Source organism: Chrysemys picta, chromosome 16 (genome assembly GCF_011386835.1).
Source record: "Chrysemys picta bellii isolate R12L10 chromosome 16, ASM1138683v2, whole genome shotgun sequence".
NCBI classification, from domain to species: Eukaryota; Metazoa; Chordata; order Testudines; family Emydidae; genus Chrysemys; species Chrysemys picta.
In genome coordinates this window covers 11,330,101-11,342,100 of record NC_088806.1, presented here as the reverse complement: position 1 = coordinate 11,342,100, position 12,000 = coordinate 11,330,101, and the positions used below count along the sequence as shown (strand labels likewise).

The following is a 12,000-nucleotide window of genomic DNA, read 5'->3' as shown; positions in this document are numbered from 1 at the left end:
CCAGGCGATTTGCCTCAGCCTCCCACCCCGCCATAAAGGTCTCCCCCTTACTTTCACAGAGATTGTGGAGCACGCAGCAAGCAGAAATAACAATGGGGAGATTTCTTTGGCTGAGGTCAAAGCGAGTCAATAATGATCGCCAGCGACCTTTTAAACAGCCAAATGCACATTCTACCACAGTTCTGCACTTGCTTAGCCTGTTGTTAAACAGCTCCTGACTCCTGTCCAGGCTGCCTGTGTATGGCTTCATGAGCCATGGCATTAAGGGGTAGGCTGGGTCCCCAAGAATAACCATTGGCATTTCAACATCCCCAACGGTTATTTTCTGGTCCGGAAAGTAAGTCCCTTGCTGCAGCCCTTTAAACAGAGTAGTTTTCCTGAAGACACGAGCATCATGAACCCTTCCCGCCCAGCCCGCGTTGATGTTCGTGAAACGTCCCTTGTGATACACAAGTGCTTGCAGCACCATTGAAAAGTACCCCTTGCGGTTTATGTACTCGGTGGCTTGGTGCTCCGGTGCCAAGATAGGGATATGGGTTCCGTCTATCGCCCCACCACAGTTAGGGAATCCCATTGCAGCAAAACCATCCACTATGGCCTGCAGATTTCCCAGAGTCACTAACTTTTGTAGCAGCACCTGAATGATTGCTTTGGCTACTTGCATCACAGCAGCCCCCACAGTAGATTTGCCCACTCCAAATTGATTCCCGACTGACCGGTAGCTGTCTGGAGTTGCAAGCTTCCACAGGGCTATCGCCACGCGCTTCTCAACTGTGAGGGCTGCTCTCATCTTGGTATTCTGGCATTTCAGGGCAGGGGACAGCAAGTCACAAAGTTCCATGAAAGTGCCCTTACGCATGCGAAAGTTCCGCAGCCACTGGGAATCATCCCACACCTGCAACACTATGAGGTCCCACCAGTCTGTGCTTGTTTCCCTTGCCCAGAATTGGCATTCCATGGATAGAATCTGCCCCATTAACAACATGATCTCCAAAGCACCGGGGCCCGCGGTTTCACAGAATTCTGTATCCGTGTCCATGTCCATGTCCATGTCCTCATCATGCTTGTCGCTGCGCTGCCACTGCCTCCTCGCCTCGTTTTTCTGGTCCTGGCTCAGCATAAACTCCACGAGAACGCGTGAGGTGTTTACAATGTTCATGACTGCTGTCTTGAGCTGAGCGGGCTCCATGCTTGCCGTGGCATGGAGTCTGCAGTGTTCACCCACCCAGGAAAAAAGGCGCGAAATGGTTGTCTGCCGTCCGTTGCTTTCATGCAGGGAGGGAGGGAGGGAGGGAGGAGGTGAGGCTGTACCCAGAACCACCTGCGACGATGTTTTTTGTCCCATCAGGCACTGGGATCTCAACCCAGAATTCCAATGGGCACGGGAGACTGCGGGAACTATGGGATAGCTATGGGATAGCTACCCACAGTGCAACGCTGCAGAAATCGACGCTAGCCCCGGTACTTGGACGCACACCGGCGAATTAATGTGCTTAGTGTGGCCGCATACATTTCAACTTTATACAACCTGTTTTCCAAATTCAAATTATATAAATTCGGATTAATCCCGTAGTGTAGACATACCCTTAGAGACAAATGACCATTTGCTAAAATAGTGACAAGGTGGGCCAACTTCTCTTGGTGAGACAGACAACCTTTCGACCTTAGCCCTGGTCTACACTACAGGATTAGGGCAACATAAAACAGCTTACATTGACCTAACTGTGTAAGTGTGTACACTAAAATGCAGCTCCCACTGATGTAACTCATCCTGGCAGCAGGTGGCATGCCGGTACGTCACCTTTGGAGTGCTGCCGCCAGAAGTTCCTGAGAAGTGGGGGCCACTAGCGCCCACACTGTGGCTCCCCCTGTGCTCTGCCCCATGACCCCCTCAGCCCTCTTCCTGCCCACACTCTGCCTCTCCCACCCCCCACCAACCGCTTGCAACTTTCTGGGTGAGGGGGCAGAAAGGCCACGGGGCAGAGAACAGGATCCTAGTCCCTGTGATCTACACAACCACCTAGGAATTCAGCCCTGTATAACTGAGGCTGAGCAAGGCCACTGTACCAGGTGCTGATGGGGACAGCACATTAAACAGGGATTCCGCAGGCTCTTCCATATCCTCTGCCTGGAGATGGAGGCTTGCTGCCACCCTCTTTAAGAGGTTTTGGTGGGCCCTGAAGCCCTCCTGCAGGATGGAGGGGGCAGGGTTGCAATCACCTCCTCTGGGCGAGGCGAAGAGGCCGGCGCAGTGCTCTGGATGTCGGACAGCACCGGAGGATCCACCACCTGGTTGGACTCTGGGCACAGTGCCAAGGATGTGCGTCCCACCAACTCTTCCGTCGGGGGTCTGGAGATGAATGCTGATGGAGCTGCCGAAGCTCTGGCCACCGAGCGAGCTCCCACCAGGGGCTGCATCGGAGGCCACTGTGCCCACTGGTACCACTGGGCCAGCCATGATGCTCGGTGCCACTGCACTTGCTCTGGCACCGGCAGGGCCAGCGATCTGGGTTGGCCGGTTTGGCTCGTTGAAGGGCGGCTACAAATGGAGACCTGTCTGGCGTCGGATATGCTGCTGTCTCTCGACCAAGAGGTGTGGCAGTGCCGGGACCTGTGAAGGTCACGGGACCACAATCTCAATGTGGAGGACTGGTACTGACGGTAATAGCTGCTCCGCGAATAGCCTCGATGGGCGGACCCACGACGTCGAGACGCCGGCAATTGACACCCGGGGCTGCGATGTCTCAGCAGCAACTCAGAGACAGAATCCGATTGGGAATGGCGTCCATAACTGTGCTGTGACCTGACTTTTCCAGGATGAGGACTGATGACGATGTCCACTGTGGTCCCATCGATATCCGCTCTCTGAGGAGGACTGGTGCCACGAGTCCCAGCTGGATGGAACCCAGCCTGACAGTCTAGCCAGTGTCGGGGGCAATCCATGTGGACTCTTCCCCGAGCAGACGCTGGGCGGTGATCGGCATCAGGAACATTACCTTGACCGAGACCAGCACTGAGCTGGGGGCGACTGCTGAGATCCCAGCAGCGGCTTGCCTCTGGAGCATGGGGCTGACTTCGGAGGGGCTCCGGGCACCAGCATGGACATGACGTCCTGGGCCGCCTGGAGGGCTTCAGGTGCGGAAGGCATCTGGACATCCAGAGAGGCCTGTTCCGAAGGGGCCGGGCTACTCCGCTCCACGTGAGTCGGAGGCCTGGAACCCGATGGGGATCGAGGACTGCCTGACATGGACCTAGCCTCTTTCCCAGACTTCCCTCGGTGCCGTTGCGAGGAGGGAATCTTCATCCTCTTGGCTTGTCCCGAGGACGGGGAGCGGTGTCGACTGGTTGAAGGCACCAGCTGATCGCCATGTACTGACACCGCGGTGCCTGGTATCAGCTTGGAGGGGTGTTCCGGGGTTGGAGTCAGCACTGACTCCATCAGAAAGGCCTGGAGCCTAATGTCTCTTTCCTTTTTGGTCCAAGGCTTAAACGATTTGCAAATTTTGCACCTTTCACTGATGTGGGTCTCTCCCAAACAGCACAAAATGTCTGTGTGTGGGTCCCTTCTTGGCATAGAATGCCGACAAGAACCGCACTACTTAAATCCCGGGGTACGGGGCATACCCTGGCCTGGGCTCACTGACTGACTAAAACTAACTACGCAGCTAACTAACTACAGGTACTAAACAAATCAACAGTTCTGGGGACGAGCTACAGGGAACCTGAAGCAGAGCAGTTCCGACACACCTTCACTGGCAGCAGGAAAGAAGGCTCCACCTTAGAGGTCGCGGGGGGCGCTCCCCGCTATAGATACTGCTAGGGGAAAAACTTGCAGCACCAGTGCACTTGGTGAGCACGCACACCTACTGTGGAATACACATGAGCAATCATTCAAAGAAGATCTAGCCCCATCTCTGCTCCTCTTCCTGCCTCTGTGCATCCCAGATCCACTGCAGGGACTGACCTGCACCCAGGCTCTCGCTCCTATTAGCACTTGCAGGGGCCAATCCAACTATGGGAGAGTGAGCGCCCCTGGGAGCAGAGGAGTGACCAAGTCTCTCTGCCAGAGGGTGGGGGGTGGAGGATGAAATGGAAAGAGGAGAGAGAGACCGAAAGGGGATAGGGAGAAATAAGTGGGGAAAGCAGCCCCCAGCTTTTTTCTCCTGCATCATCCCTGAGTAGATTGCTCCTGAGCTCTGGGTAAATATCCCCCAGTGTCCAGGGTCTCCCAGATCTCCCTGTCTCCCAAGAGAATGCACATAGGGGTCTCCTTCCTGCCAGGCGTGATTACAAGGAGATGTAGGTGTCACCCTTATGCCACAATTTGAAAAAGACAGCAAACCTTGGGAACATGAATCTGTATTTACAGTCCAGTGTTACATTCCCTGCCCCAGGAGGTGTCTGTTCTATACGCTGGATGGGCACAGAATGGGGCAGCAGCAGGTTTGTGTCAGTTTTTGTTGCTGCACATTTCTTAATTTAGCAGAGTATGAAATGAAGAAAATGGAGATTGAATTAAAGGGAAATATACAAATAAAAGTTCCAGCCCCGGTTGCTTATTAAAAGAACTGACGCAATATCCCAGTTACATGTTTTATTAACATGAATAAATAAATCCAAGAGCACACATCACTAAGGCTAAATGACTATAGACACCACTCAGCTAAGGGTTAAACAATACAGTGTTCAAGTTCAGGTCAAATCAGGAAATCAATGAGTGAACAAGGATATTGCATTGGAATCAAGTTGTCAATTTAGTCTAACCATCAGATTAATACAGCAGAAAATCAACCCTTATAAATCCTAAAAGAGCAACCCACGAGGGCAAGTGGATATTTAGTGATGCCAAAACCCCAGAGATTTTTACCCAGGCAGTGCAACCCAGATTTAGCCAGGCTACTTCCTCACTACGGGGGGGGGGGGGTCGATTTAAGATACGCAAATTCAGCTACGCGAATAGCGTAGCTGAATTCGACTATCAGAGCCGACTTATCCCCCTGTGAGGATGGTGGCAAATCGACCTCCGCGGCTCCCCCATCGACAGCACTTACTCCTACCTGCCCTGATGGAGTACAAGCGCAGATTCGGGGATCGAATGTCGCGTCTCAATCCCCGAGATCGATTTCTACCCGCCGATTCAGGCGGATAGTGTAGACGTAGCCCCAGCTGAATATTTCAATACCCATACCAAATTATTGCTTACATTTAGCCTACAACCTCAAAGGTAATTAGTTTTCACCTTACATTTCACTATTGTGTACCTAATACTTCTCCTTGCCCTCTCACCCCAAAACACATACAGACCTTAGAGAGATATTAGTAAAAGAAGTTCAAACAGCTCTCGCTGAACAATACACATCTGACACCTCAATTCCTTGCAATGCTTCCATAGGTGAGGAGCATGCGTTCAGTCATTTCATAGGGCACAGTTTTAAGGGTATTAAGATTTGGGGAACTATTCTTCCTAGCATCTTCCCTCGGTAGATTTCAGAGGTGCACACACACACACACACACACACACACACACACACACAGTTACACCCCAATCTAATAGAAAGGCTGGGAGGTCTCCAGGTTCCTAAAAAGAAACAGACAAAAAAATAAGGTAATTAGTTTTCACCTTACATTTCACTATTGTGTACCTAATACTTCTCCTTGCCCTCTCACCCCAAAACACATACAGACCTTAGAGAGATATTAGTAAAAGAAGTTCAAACAGCTCTCGCTGAACAATACACATCTGACACCTCAATTCCTTGCAATGCTTCCATAGGTGAGGAGCATGCGTTCAGTCATTTCATAGGGCACAGTTTTAAGGGTATTAAGATTTGGGGAACTATTCTTCCTAGCATCTTCCCTCGGTAGATTTCAGAGGTGCACACACACACACACACACACACACACACACACACAGTTACACCCCAATCTAATAGAAAGGCTGGGAGGTCTCCAGGTTCCTAAAAAGAAACAGACAAAAAAATAGAAAAAGAAACAAAATGTTTCTAAGATTATAAGGGGTTGGATCTGCACCTCTTGGTCTTTGGATTCACCTGGAGTATGAACTGTATCTGAATAGATGGTCCAGCACTTTGGGCTAGCAGGCTTTTCAGGTACAGGGAGACTAGTGAAGGCTGCATAGTCTGTCAACATTGTGCTTCATTCCCCAGAGGGGATCAGTCTGGGGGTCCTGGCAGTCAGTCTCTCCAAGGCTACGTCTACACTGGCAGAGTTAAAGCGCTGGGAGTTCAGCGCCGCTCAGCAAGTGCTGAAGGGAAACCATTATTGTGTGTTCACACTGTCAGCTGACTGCACAATAGTGTGTTCACACTTGCGGCACTTGCAGCGGTGTTGGAAGCGGTGCACTCTGGGCAGCTATCCCACTGAGCATCGCTTCCTCTTCTGCCACTAAGAGTTGTGAGATGGCAGAGGGGGTTGCGGGGCATCCTGGGTCCTGTCCCAATGCCCCATGAGGCATTGCTTCGCATCCCAGAAATCCCTGTGCTTCTGTCCGCATTTGGCGCCATCTTTCAATGGTTGGTATACTGCGCATTCTGCCTCTTCTGCTGCAGGAATGGGTCCCGCACTGTTGACCAATATGCTTCAAGTCACGAGTGGCAGTGGAGTTATTCCTTAAACTACAAAGGCAGAGGAATTCGACATTGATCTCACCACACGAAGTAGCTATGACACAAGATTGCTTGTGGCATTCACGGAGGTGCTGACCACAGCGGAACACCACTTTTGGGCTCAGGAGACAAGCACCGAGTGGTGGGATCACATGGTCATGCACATCTGGGATGACGAGCAGTGGCTGCAGAGCTTTCAGATGAGGAAAGCCACATTCATCCATCTAGCCCAGTATGTTGCCTGAGAGTGACGAGTGCCAAATGCTTCGGAGGGAATGAACAGAACAGGCTTGTTAACCTGCAAGGTGAGGGTCTTTCACCCTTACCTTTAACTGTATTGTTGTCCATTCCTATTTATCCTATCTTACCACACCTCCCCCCGAGGTCTCGGGGCAAATCAGGTGTGAACCACTCCTTTGATACAGACGTGTCCCAATCCAGCTGAATTGAAGCAGACTTTGGGCCAATGTCAGTTTGGAAAAGGCCCGCTTAACCCAGCAGGTTTCTCAAAGCATCTGTTGCTGTGAACTGCATGGATCTGTTACCCCAAAGATATCAAACACAAAAGAAACACAAGGCCAGTTCTGAGGAGGTTTGCAGAGCCAGGTCTGAGGGTTAAACAGCTGTGCTCAAAAGGAAAAGGGGCCTCAGCATCTATAAAAATAACTGGTTGCAAAAACAAAACAAAAATTACATTAAAAAACCAACCCCCCAAAAAAGAACCACCCCAGAAAAGCTACCATCACACATCCATCACCATTTTAGATTTTGACATCTCCTGCCTGATGTGACATCTTTGCTTTGCAAACAAGAGACCTGGAGAACTCTGTGGCTCTTACCCTCTAACTGGGTAAAAGGTTCCAAATCTTGTCTCAAGTAATTTTCCTCTTAACAGAAGATTTAAAATTTATCAAAATAAATTCCATTTAAAATAAAAATAATTGCAGTCTCTATTCTCGTACATGCTATTTCTCTCACATATTCCCCCACTCTAATTCATTTGGAGTGAGGTTTTAATTTCAGGATTAACCTGTATTTTCTATATAGTAAGAGCAGACAGGGAGAGAACTAGAAGAAAACCTGAATTATATTGTAACACTGAAAGTTATCACATAATCAGCCTCTTATGTTACACTAATTAATTTCATGTTTAATTTCACTGTCGCTGGTAACAACTTATTCAACAATTAGAAAATATAAACCTATAGCGCAGTTTTCTCTTAATTCCCATTTCCACCAAGTGAGCTTTTTGTGAAGTCACATTCTACAATAACCTAGGAGCCTTCCATTTCTATGAGTTCAATTCTCCCTGGGTCTTCTCCCAGAAGTGTGGGTGGAAAGCGTCTCACACTACATGGGAAGGCTGCATCATGAGAAAAACCACCTGTGCTCTATTTTCACACTTTCTAATCTTTCAAAGTAGCAGGAGGTGGAGAAGTGATACAAATGCATCAGACTCTAGAGCAAAATGAGGAGACAAAACCACAGACTCTGGACTCAGCAGTCACGTATCCTGCAGTCTGAACGTGGAATCGGATACATTCCCTCATTGGCTACCATCATTTTCCCAGCATGGAAGTGCTTCTTGTCCAACGAGGCAGCCAGATTGGGACCAATAGGCATGGAATGGCTCTGATGGAATCAGCTATTGCCTGGGAGTTTGCCTGGGGGGAGTTGCCAAAGAGTGTTTTTGCCTTTCAGGCTTCTGTGAGAAGTAAATACATCTGAGGACACTTTTAGAAGGAAGACATAGATACTGAGCGATCAGCTGTTATGATCTGCACAGGATGTGCCTGTTTGTCTTTCTCCAAGAGGACAGAAGTGACTTTGGCTGTACAAAGTGCAAACTGGTCTCCATATTGGAAGAGAAGGTTAAAGGACTAAAGACACAAGTATCAACCTTGTGTTGCATCAGAGGAAATGAAGACTTTCTGTACAGAAGTCAGCATTTGGTCCTGGAGTCAAAACATGCCAAAGAATCAGAGAGGGCAGTACAGAATGGGGAATAAAACTGGCAGCATGTGACTTCCAGAAGAAGAATGAGGAGAATCCATGTACCCCCTATGCAGATAGAGGTAAGAAACCATTTTCAGGCTCTCAGCACAGGTTCTACTGCGGAGAATGATTTGGAAGAGCAATCTAGGGATCAGAAGGAGACCCCATCGACCAGAAGGCATGAGACGCATTGTCCTAGGGATGGGGGTTCCATGACCACTACTTCCAAGAGGAGGAGATGGGTGGTGGTGGTCGGGGACTCTTCCCTAAGGGGACAGAGTCATCCATCTGCTGACCAGACTGGGAGACTCGAGAAGTGTGCTGCTTGTGATGGAGTGTCTGCCGAGACTGATCAAGCCCTCGGACCACTACCCTTCCTACTTCTCCACATGGGCACCAATGATAATGCCAACAATGACCTTGAATGGGTCACTGCAGACTACGTAGATCTGAGAAGAAGCATAAAGGAGTTTGAGGCACAAGTCGTGTTCTCGTCCATCCTCCCTTTTGAAGAAAAAGGCCCAGGTAGGCACCGTCGAATTGTGGCGGTAAATGCATTGTTACGCAGGTGGTGTTGGAGACAGGGCTTTGGATTCCTCAACCATGGGATGTTGTTCCGGGAAGAAGGATTGCTAGAAAGAGATGGGATCCACCTAATGAAGAGAGGGAAGAGTATCTTCGCAGACAGGGTTGTTAACCTAGTGAGGAGGGCTTTAAACTAGGTTCAACGGTGGATGGTGACCTAAGCCCTGAGGTAAGTGGGGAAGTGGGATACCGGGAGGAAACACAAGGAGGAGGATGCAATGGGGGGGGGCTCCTGATGCATATTGAGAAAGCAGGGCAACTGGCTAGTTATCTTAGATGCCTGTAAACCAACACACGAAGCCTGGGAAACAAGCAGGAAGAATTGGAAATCCTGGAACAGTCAAAGAACTGTTCAACTATAGGCTGAGCAAGTGCAGAATGCTGGTAGAATGTGCACTTGGATGTTTAAAAGTGCGCTGGCGCAGTTTACTGACTCGGATAGACCTCAGCAAAGCCAATATTCCAATTGTTATTGCTGCTTGCTGTGCGCTCCACAATATCTGTGAGAGTAAGGGGGAGACATTTATGGCGGGGTGGGAGGTTGAAGCAAATCGCCTAGCCACTGATTACGTGCAGCCAGATACCAGGGCGGTTAGAAGAGTACAGCAGGGCGCGGTGCACATCAGAGAAGCTTTGAAAACCAGTTTTGTGACTGGCCAGGCTACGGTGTGAAACTTCTGTTTGTTTCTCCTTGATGAACCGTCCTTTCCCCTCCCCCCGGTTCACTCTACTTCCCTGTAAACTAACCACCCTCCCCTACCCCCTTCGAGCACCGCTTGCAGAGGCAATAAAGTCATTGTTACTTCACATTCGTACATTCTTTATTAATTCATCACACAACTAGGGGGATAACTGCCAAGGTAGCCTGGAAGGGGTGGGGGAGGAGGGAAGGAAAAGGACACACTGCAGTTTAAAACTTAAAACTTTAACACTTACTGAAGGCAATCATCTGGGGTGGAGTGGCTGGGTGGCCGGAGCCCACTCCCCCCCCCCACGTTCTTGGGCATCTGGGTGAGGAGGCTATGGAACTTGGGGAGGAGGGCTGTTGGTTACACAGGGGCTGTAGTGGCGGTCTCTGCTCCTGCTGCCTTTCCTGTAGCTCAACCATACGCTGCAGCATTTCAGTTTGATGCTCCAGCAGCCGGAGCATCGACTTTTGCCTTCTGTCAGCAAGCTGATGCCACCTATCCTCTTCAGGCTGCCACTTGCTCTCCTCACCCGCGATTCAGCCCACCACCTCTCCCCTCGTTTATATTGTGCTTTTTTGCACTCTGACATTGACTGCCTCCACGCATTCTGCTGTGCTCTGTCAGTGTGGGAGGACATCTGGAGCTCCAAGAACATATCATCCCGAGTCCACCGTTTTCTGCTTCTAATCTTCGCTAGCCTCTGTGAAGGAGAAACATTTGCAGCTGGTGGAGGAGAAGGGAAAGGTGGTTAAAAAAGACACATTTTAGAGAACAATGGGTACACTCTTTCACGTTAAATTTTGCTGTTCACATTACACAGCACATGTGCTTTCGTTACAAGGTCGCATTTTTCCTCTTATATTGAGGGCCTGCCGGTTTGGTGTGAGAGATCACTCACGCGGTGCCAGGCAACAGAATTTGGCTTGCAGGCAGCCACGGTAATCCACAGTCTTTTGGCTTTTTTAACCTTCATAACATGTGGGAATGGTTTCCAACAGCAGCGCCCCCATTTCCCATACCAAGCACCCGTTGGGTTGGCCATTTAAAATGGGTTTGCAATGTAAAAGGAGGGGCTGCAGTTTCCAGGTTAACATGTAGCACAAACCCAACTACCCCCCCCACACACACCCAATTCTCTGGGATGATCATTCCTCCCCCGCACCGCGTGGCTAACAGTGGGGAACATTTCTGTTCAGCCGAGCAGGAACGGACACCTCTGAAAGTCCCCTTAATAAAATCACCCCATTTCAATCAGGTGACCGTGAATGATATCACTCTCCTGACGATAACAAAGAGAGATAAGGAATGGATGTTGTCTGCATACCAGCAAACACCGGGACCATACGCTGCCATGCTTTGTTATGCAATGATTCCAGACTACGTGCTACTCGCCTGGCGTGGTAAAGTGTCCTACCATGGCGGACGGGATAAGGCAGCCCTCCCCAGAAACCTTTTGCAAAGGCTTTGGGAGTACATGAAGGAGAGCTTTCTGGAGATGTCCCTGGAGGATTTACGCTCCATCCCCATACACATTAACAGACTTTTCCAGTAGCTGTACCGGCTGCGATTGCCAGGGCAAATTAATCATTAATCATTAAACACGCTTGCTTTTAAACCATGTGTAATATTTACAAAGGTACACTCACCAGAGGTCCCTTGTGTGCCTTCAGGGTCTGGGAGCACACCTTGGGTAAGTTTGGGGGTTACTGGTTCCAGGTCCAGGGTGATAAACATATCCTGGCTGTTGGGGAAACCGGTTCTCCGCTTCCTTGCTGTGAATTATCTTCATTGTCTTCATCATCATCTTCCTCGTACCCTGAACCTGCTTCCCTGTTGCGTGATTCTCCATTGATGGAGTCAAAGCACACGGTTGGGGTAGTGGTGGCTGCACCCCCTAGCCTGGCACGCAGGTCCGCGTAAAAGCGGCATGTTTGCGGCTCTGCCCCGGACCTTCTGTTTGTCTCTCTGGCTTTGTGGTAGGCTTGCCTTAGCTCCTTAATTTTCATGTGGCACTGCTGTGCGTTCCTGCTATGGCCTCTGTCCTTCATTGCCTTTGAGACTTTTTCTAATATTTTGCCATTTCGTTTACTGATATGGAGTTCAGC

The 12,000-nt window shown here is 49.8% G+C and overlaps 1 protein-coding gene and 1 long non-coding RNA gene across 5 annotated transcripts in view; one reads left to right on the top strand and one right to left on the bottom strand.

Moving 5' to 3' along the window:
- LOC135976000 (uncharacterized) overlaps positions 1 to 12,000 on the top strand; it is a 262,775-nt gene that overhangs the window by 12,928 nt on the left and 237,847 nt on the right. The window lies entirely within an intron of this gene.
- Positions 4,583 to 12,000, bottom strand: part of LOC135972074 (zinc finger protein 271-like) — a 312,092-nt gene continuing 304,674 nt past the window's right edge. For all 4 annotated transcript variants that reach the window (XM_065569605.1, XM_065569604.1, XM_065569607.1 and 1 more), the window contains one exon: positions 4,583 to 10,618. In XM_065569605.1, the coding sequence (XP_065425677.1) occupies positions 10,227 to 10,618 (392 nt within the window). In that variant the 3' untranslated portion in view covers positions 4,583 to 10,226. The remainder of the gene's footprint in view (positions 10,619 to 12,000) is intronic.